Source organism: Gavialis gangeticus, unplaced genomic scaffold (genome assembly GCF_001723915.1).
Source record: "Gavialis gangeticus isolate Ggan-Ray unplaced genomic scaffold, GavGan_comp1, whole genome shotgun sequence".
In the NCBI taxonomy this organism is placed as follows: Eukaryota; Metazoa; Chordata; order Crocodylia; family Gavialidae; genus Gavialis; species Gavialis gangeticus.
This window is the reverse complement of record NW_017729004.1, coordinates 57,800,581-57,809,209: the sequence shown is the minus strand read 5'-3', so window position 1 is coordinate 57,809,209 and position 8,629 is coordinate 57,800,581. Positions and strand designations below refer to the sequence as shown.

General features: G+C 41.0%; 1 protein-coding gene across 1 annotated transcript in view; it reads right to left on the bottom strand.

Moving 5' to 3' along the window:
• CASD1 (CAS1 domain containing 1) overlaps nucleotides 1–8,629 on the bottom strand; it is a 56,794-nt gene that overhangs the window by 20,740 nt on the left and 27,425 nt on the right. Inside the window, exons 7-11 of the mRNA XM_019508440.1 lie at nucleotides 7,777–7,991; nucleotides 4,409–4,831; nucleotides 3,862–3,951; nucleotides 3,203–3,322; nucleotides 1,168–1,324 (exon numbers count right to left, since the gene is read on the bottom strand). Of these exons, the coding sequence (XP_019363985.1) occupies nucleotides 1,168–1,324; nucleotides 3,203–3,322; nucleotides 3,862–3,951; nucleotides 4,409–4,831; nucleotides 7,777–7,991 (1,005 nt within the window). The remainder of the gene's footprint in view (nucleotides 1–1,167; nucleotides 1,325–3,202; nucleotides 3,323–3,861; nucleotides 3,952–4,408; nucleotides 4,832–7,776; nucleotides 7,992–8,629) is intronic.

Genomic DNA, 8,629 nt, shown 5'->3' with positions numbered 1-8,629 from the left:
TGCTCAAATATTCTTGCCAGTGGCTGTGCAATGACATCATTCACCAGACTAACCCTGAATTCTGGGTCAAACCCTACCAGAACCAGTGCACAGGGCCAGTTTGGCAGGGCACTGGATACAAGACACACCCCAGACTGACCCCCTGTTTCACTTCCAGTGCTCATGGCTGGTCCAAGCCTCCATGCCACTTGCAGCATGTGCTGGCCCCAGGGCTGGCCACATACATGGCACATGGAGCCATCATGGGGCTTGAAGTGCATGTGGTGCATGAGCTGGACCCAGTGCTTCATGCAGCACAGGGAGTTGATCCAGCACTGGCTCCAGCATGCACCGACAGTCTGGGTCCCAATCCAGACAGCCTACACAGCCAACACACAGGGCTAGTCTGGTGGGGCACTGCATGCAACACTGGGTCCAGCCTGCATGACATGCAGCACATGGAGAGGAACTGGCACACGTGTTCAGTGTGCAGCCTACAGATGCTGCATGCAGCACAAAGAAGTCGGTTCTGATCCAGCCCACAGACCAGCTCAGCAATACTCATCCATCCCCTGGGGCCAGATGAGCATAGCATCCCTTATCTAGAATCACCCTTGGCAGTGTCTAAAAGACTGAGATTGAAACAGCAATAATATGGAATCCATCCTCAGCCAGACACAAGAGAACTGGTCCTCAAAAAAACAGCTGAGGTACCCTAGTAGGACAGAATGGCAGAAATTTGTAAAAGCACTCTTTATACTGTACCTTTTTTGTGGAAAAAGCATGTTTATAGGACAGTGAATTCAGTTTGAAAGGTTGAAAAATACACTAAATACACTTTCAAGAAGCACTGGTATTTAAAAAAAAATTATGAGCAAATTTTAAATGCATTCAGCAATTATTTAAGAGAGTTCAGATATATTTCTCAACTTTTGAAAGTTATAATGTATATTCCAACAAGAAAGCTCAATTACCATGTGTCATAGTTTTCACTAAAACATATCAAATGAAATGTATCCTTCCAAGTGCTATGTCTGGTGACTTCAGCATATTTAAAAATTCAGTTCTATTATTCAAATAGCCAAATCAAGACTAAAACCCTGTGACAAAGTTTTGCATCTGAATAATTGATTATATTAGGATATAAATATATTTATAACACAAGGAAAAGAACAATATTTATTTTACCGTTTGCTTTCTTCTGGACTATCTGAGGCCATACTACTAATGTAACATAGATGATCATAAACCAGACAGTGACAAGTGGAACAAAGTAATAGAACTGGTAGGGTCGATCCATCACTATGCATAACACCACAACCAAGAAATTGAGACGAAATAAAACCTGTCGGGGAGAAAACGTTTTTCTTTATGTAGGATTAAGAGAAAAAAAACAATTTTATTGTAACATTATATGCATTATAAACCATTAAACACCAACAATATTACTCTTGTTGAAATTCTGATAGGAGTCTAAAGGAGTCAGACGTATCAGTAGGTATACCCATCCTGGTGTTAACCTAGCTAACTTCAGTATCAATTACTGAAAATGAGATGGCATGGACTTCAGTGGAGACTGTGTAAGTCTTTCAGGCTTACATTTTCACTTTTGTTATCTGAACTAGCCAAGTTAAAGCTAGCATAGGACACCCACTTTTGCTGCAACAGCACTTTTGACTACAGTATGGACACATACTAAATGAACTGTTCAAACTGTGGGTTATACAGCAGCGAGGTACAGCAGAGTGATGGTCAGTGGTGGTTTGAACCAAGGCAATATTTGATGTCAAAGTGGTAAACCAGTCACATTTTTAATTTATAGTTTACTCCCTGGTGGATTCCCCTAGTTGCTACAAGAAAATGCTTTGTCTAGTCCTCTTTATAATGGAGCAGTTGGCTTCTGAGCAAACTGAATCAAGAGTCTTTCTTTTTTAAAAGAATAATCAGTAGAGCTGGTGGGAAAAAAATTCCTGTTCTTGAAAACCTTCATCTTTTTACCAGAGAAGTTAGAGCCTGAAAGTCAAAAATCTTTCTGACCAAAAATGAAAAAAGTCCGTTTTTTTCAGATGAAAGAAAATTAATTTAAGGAAACCAATACTTTCTGTGAACATCTCCATTTACCTAAAAATCCAACTTTTTGGAGGGAGACAGGGAAACTAATGGAATACTTAGCCCTGGGTAAGGCGTCATTCATTTAAGTCTAGGTATGAAATGACTGACTACAAGTCTAATCGTGACAAAAATGTGTCATTTAGGCACTAATTGTATTTTCTGAATTGAACTGCTTATAACAAAAAGGCTTCAGACAGCAAAGGGAAGCCAGAGATTTCCCAGCACCACCTCCTCTTCCAGTCTGCTCTTGCTCAGAAACAAGCTGGAGATAAGATGACAAGGATATCAGTGTTAGAGAAGAAGTCTTTATTTCCTTTCCAGTTGAAGGAAGACAAATACTCTACCAGCCTTTAGAAAGCATTAATGACTACAAGTAACCACTCAATAGCTTCTTAATTTTACTAGCAGTGAGAGACATAGGTCCAGCACGTATGCAAAATCCCAAAACTTTTATAGCTTAAGTGAATGAAAATGGTTGAAATTCAAGCCAGAGATGACAATGTTTTCGTCTTTCCAAATTAGGATCTGCAGTTTTGGAAACAACTAATCTACTATGCTGGACTACTAAATGCAATTACTCTTTTAAAAAACTTTTTATAGTGAGAAAAAATTGATTTCATTTCAAGGCAATAGCAATCTGGATTTGCCAAATGTTTTACCTATTTGTATAAAAGAAATTCAGTAAGAACTACTTTAGCAGCCTTTAAACCAGAATACCCACCATTAAACAGATCGACAAGGGAAAATTGGACTAAAAAAAAAAAACCTGAAGATCTAAATCAGCTAATTTAGGTAAGACCCTTGTGTGCCAGCCTTGTCCTTTCATCATTAGTTTATCTTTATTACTAGATACTGTAATACAATTCCAGGTGAAAAATAACAACAGGAATAAAGGAAATCATTAAATCATTATTATTTCTCTGATGCATTTAAGTGGGTCACCTATTTTCTCAGTACAAGTTTCAGTAATCTGAGCAGATTAAACAAATCAGATTAGGTAAGAACAATGATCAGGCTGGTTTTGTGAACCCCCTCTAAAATTATTATGATCTCATTTTTTGGTAAGCAGGCATATTTCTGTATAAAAACAGTAAGAATGATTTATTCCTACCTGAAACACTCTGTATACTCCAAAGTCTCCTTTTACCCAAAAGTATGAGAAATGCCCATAACCTGTTTGGAATAGATATGCAGCAACCAGAACTCGAATGTGCATGTACACAGGCAAAAACTGTTGAGAAAAATAATTTACTCTTTACACAGACCCACAGAAATTCTTTTTTGTCTATGTTGTCAACTCTAAGTAAATTGGGGCCTAACGGGAAAAGCTTTGTCTGTATTTTAGACTTGCTCTCGTTTCATGAAGTTGTATGTCACTTTACACCTACTTACTAAGAAACATTATGCCCCATTTACTATTACTTCCCTGCAGTTCTCTTTCCATACTTCCTGAAATGTATTCAGATTTTATTACCTGAGAGAGACAAGGTCAAAGGATAAACTGCATCAAGGGAAAGAAAAAAAGAAATCAAATCACTTCTCTTTGCCAAATGTATGATGCAAAATGGCATCACCAAAAAACAAATTCTCAAAAAATGGCATCTTTGAAAGCTTTCAGAACCCTAAAAGATTATAAAGGGGTAAAGTGTCAATATGTTAACATATTTGAACTTGAGTTTCTTGAAGTTAAATGGCAGAAACATATTTTCCTTCAAAGCATTGACGCCAAATGATATATTATAAAAAAAAAAATGAAATTCAATCACTTACAGTGCTTGCTCCAGAGATATGATAAATCAAAATAACAAGCTGCATCCAGCCTTTCCATTCATCTGTCTGTTGTCTATTTAACACCTTAGTCTATGCAAAACAAAACAAGAGTGTTGCTATTCCAACAAGTACAACGAACATCTACAAAACGAGGAGAAAAAATTCAAAACAATAAACCACTTTAAGGGCAGACTGATATAAGTATTAAAAAAAAAAACCTTCTAAGTAAGTGGCATTACTTTACTGGTGGCTACTCTACTCCACTACACACAACTGATTCATTGGCATCAGTGGATGAATGAGCTTTATTAACAGCTTCATCAACAAGAATGCATGTCAGCACTCTTATATGAAAAAGCCAATCATATCTAACCACCAGATTGTGCATAAAATACTCAATTACCACATGCAGCAGCTATGTAAGTGCAGCAGCTATATCTATTTTAGAAAATATGACTTTTAAATCAGTTAGCAATTTAAAAATATAATTCAATTACAATCATAAACTGAGAAATTACACAGGAAGTGATACCAGCATGATCTTTACCTCTTTGGTGCTTTCAGTATAAAAAACCCCCAAAACCAAGATGTAGATGATGGGTATGAAGAAAAAGGAGTGTGTATAAAATTTATTTTCCTTCATGAATAGATTTGCTCTGTCACAAAGATAGAAATAGGCCATGATTAGACCCAACTTGCAGAAGGACTGTAAAAGCAGCTCTAGAGTAGAAATAGGTGTACTGATAGCAGGTTTTTTCTCCTCTCCACTTTCCAAATCGGTGCATGGTTTGTTCTTCCGATGATTATTACGATGAATTAAGTTGAGAATTAAATATCCAATAATTGATAAAGTAAAAAAGAAAAATGCTAGCTTCTGTATCAGAGTGAGGGGAGGCTGGGGCTGGCAGCAGGAACCGTCAATAGGCTTCATAATCTTGTTACACCAGACGTTCATAAGAATCATTGCGTTCTGTCAAAGACACGAGCATCTTTGGCTATCAGTCTTTGGTTGCAATTATTATTCTCAAACAAATATTATCTTGAATTATATTACATATTGACAAGGAATAACATGCATTTCCCTCATATTTTATATTTAAACAATTTATAATGTCTACATGTATCTAGTTACATTCATAGAGACAGCAAGAAAACAACCTGTCTTGTCTCAATTTAAATATAAAGGTTAAATTTTTCTTATTAATTTTGGATGAACAACAAGAACCAAATCATGGGTGCTGAACACAATCAAAATAGGCAGATCTAGGAAGCTCTGTTGTGGAGGAACCATTCAAGATGGAAAGCAATTTTTCTACCACAAGTTGCAGATCGGCAGCAAGGATGCCCTGCAACCATTAATACAGGCTCAAGATTGCAGAAACTCTTGCATCAACCGTAGGCATGTAAAACATAATCAGCTGATTGATCTGCATACCAATAGGCCCAACAGCTCACTCCTGCTTCTCTTGGTCTGGCACTGAACCACATAAACTCTGCCCATGTTGTGCGTACACAAAGGACGGTCGCCAGGAAGGGCTTTCCACATTCCATCCAACCTTCCTTACATGTTGTATAAACCTCACCTAGGTAAATCGTTAATAGAAGCCTCATATCTTAACAGGCCCATGGCTGTACCTGGAGGCAACTCAATTAACTGAGTTGTTTGCAGAATTAAGTTATAAACAGTGTGGAAAAGTTTAGTAAATGGTAGAGTCCTGAATCTGCAAGCAGGCCAACATAAAGCACAGCAAGCTTTTGTAGTGCCTCCCGGTGAAAGAGGACAAGGCCCCAAGGAGGAATGCTGGGGACATGGCATTCTCAAAGAAAAATAGGGACTGAGAGGAGTCTCAGGAAGAACTAAAAATTAAGGACCAAGATGAATAGAAGGTGGGGTAGGGTGTTCAGAAAGGATATTGGTCCAAATGGGGAAATCAAGGAAATACTTTGCATCTTATCACTTGGAAAAATGAAAATAGAGATGCACCGGTATATTGGTTCATATTAGATCGGCACTGATGAAAGGAAAATTGACATTATCGGCAATCAGCTTTTTTTGGCTGGTGTAACCGATAATGTCACTGATAAATGCTGCATGGATGTGCACAGCCACAGCACGCACACAGCCAGGAATGCAGCCTGGCAGCTTGGAAAGCAGCATCTGGCTAGTAAGTCTGTGAGGAGAAGGGATGTGGGAGAGGGAAGGGGCATGGGGGGAGCAGATCAAGGCCCCCACAGTGAGCAAGGGAGTGGGGCTGGGGCAGGGGCAGGCACTGCCCAGCCAGTGTGGGGCGTGGTGTGGAATGTAGCCACAGGCAACTTGTCCAGAGGCAAAGGGGGTGGAGAGGAGTGGAGACTCCCACTGCTGTGTGCACCCCTGGGGGAGGCATCGGGGGGCATGTGCCCCCCGGATTTGTGTGGGGCAAGGGTGGGCTGCCCGCGGCAGGCTCAGGGCCAGGGGTGGAGCCGGCCTCTTCCCACCAGGGGGCTGGGCTGGGGCTGCACTCAGGGTAGGACAGGCAGTGGCAGCAACACTGGGAGGGGAGGCTATGGTGAATTTTGGGGTGGCTGTAGCTCACCCCATAGCTACCTCTCCTAGTGCTACTGCCTACCCTACCCTCCACCTCCCCCGAGCACAGCCCTGGCACAGCTCCCCCACCAGGAAGAGGCCAGTGCAGCCCATGGCCCCGAGGCTACAGTGGGCAGCCCACCCTCACCCTGCACACAATTCTGGGGGTCACACGCACCCCCATGCCTCCCCCAGGGCATGCGCAGTGGCAAGAGCTGCACCCTCTCCCCAATCCCCTGTGGCACCTGGACAAGCCACCTGCAGCTCTGTCCCGCGCCCTGCCTCAGCACCCCGTTCCAGCACCTACCCCTGCCCCAACTCCCTCCCTCACTGTGGGGGCCTCCATCTGCCCCATGCAATACCCCTTCCCTCCTAAGACTTACCCGCCAGACGCTGCTCTTGAAACTGCCAGGCTGCATATTGGCTATCAGATTGGTATTGGCTAGTATGGCTGGATAATAATTGGCCATATAAAATCTTTATCCATGCATCCTTAGTGGAAATGTAAAAGAAACCAAGTGGAAAAGAAAAGATGGTATTGAGAGCCAGCATAGTTTGGAATACTGTTCATTTCATTTGAGAGCTGAAGGACAACAAAACCCCATAAAGAGGGGGAGTAAGCAAGTCCTGAATTCAGGGCTGAGTCAGACAAGAGAAAGCACAAAATAGTAGCCAGTGGGCACATCTACATAGGTTAATCCATATTAGCCTAGTTTAATGTGTATTAAAGCATCACAAAAAGGGCAGTTTTTCTATTGTGCATTAAAATACATTTATGTGCACCTTTTTCTACTAGCTCAGAATGGGGATACTAACTTTAATGCGCATTAGCAAAAACGCATTAATGAACATGTAGACATACCCACTGAAATTGGATGGGGGACGGGTGAGGGAAAAGTCTGCAATGTCAACCCAGCAATGAAGGAATGATCTGGGTGGTTCACTCGCTGATTCTTAACAGAATAACTACTTGAAGGCTGATCCACAAGAAGTTAGTTTTAGGATTTACCCCAGAGTGGAGCTCTCTGAACTACTACGGTCATAGTTCACTCATGCAGAGTAAAGCACAAAATTTATAGCTCTGTGTTTTAACTCACAGGACTAGTTGCATTTTTTAACAGGTATTTACAGCCTTCCCCACCATACATAACACCTTGGGTATTTAGATGTCGTTCCATCTGCTGGAATACTGTAAAAGATTTCCTGGAAACTCTTGCAAGTAATGTTTAATATTATGATAATCCAGCAAAAAGTTCATATAATCTGCCTGGCAGAGTATCGCACATTCAATTAAAATTTTATTTCATTATTGGTCTTCTATTGTGTTAATTAGCCATACAAATACTTACCATTTCTCTGCTCGATTCGGGAACATGCAGGCCATCTGAAGACTTCATGATAGCTTCTTGTGCTATCAGTTTTGATACACTGAACATTTTAACTTTAGCTTTAGAATTTCTGGAGCTGCTATTCAGAATACGGACTGCCACTTCATTGAAAGCATCTATTTTCTCATTAGTGATCATTTTTCTACTCTCACTCAACAGATCTTCATAGACAGGATCTGAATTTGAAAGAAATTAAGCTTGTATTAATAAACCAAAAATAAGAACTCAAAATTTCACAGGCTAAGTTCACCCTAAATTCTTCTATTGTCAAAAGATGACAATAGGTAAGTGCAGCATGGAACAATGAGATGAAAGCTTGCTTACTTTACTGTACCTGGGAGTTTTTTTAATGCACTGTCAACATAAAGAAGCAGCTAGTGGCATTAATGCACTTCAGTTTGAAAACTTAACTAGTAGCGTCCATATGGTATATATGCACCCTGAGAGTCCTTAAATTCATACAAAGGGCTAAAAAGGTGGAGCATACTGACAAACTCCACCTTTTTAGCCCTCTACCTACGGGGCAAAAAGAAGGTACCGGGTAACGTGGGGCCCCTGCAAGACATGCTAGGAAATCTGGTTGTCACACCAGATGACAAAGCTAACCTATTTAACAATTTCTTTGCCTCCATTTTCCTGAGCAGGGACCAGATCAGCCCCCCGCACCGGGACCCCCTCAGGCCCCGGCGAGGCGCATCCAGGCCTATGGTCAGTGAGGATCTAGTCAGGGAACTTCTGGAGGGACTGGATGTATTTAAATCAGCTGGTCCTGACGATCTCCACCCCAGAGTGCTGAGGGAATTAGCTGAGGTCA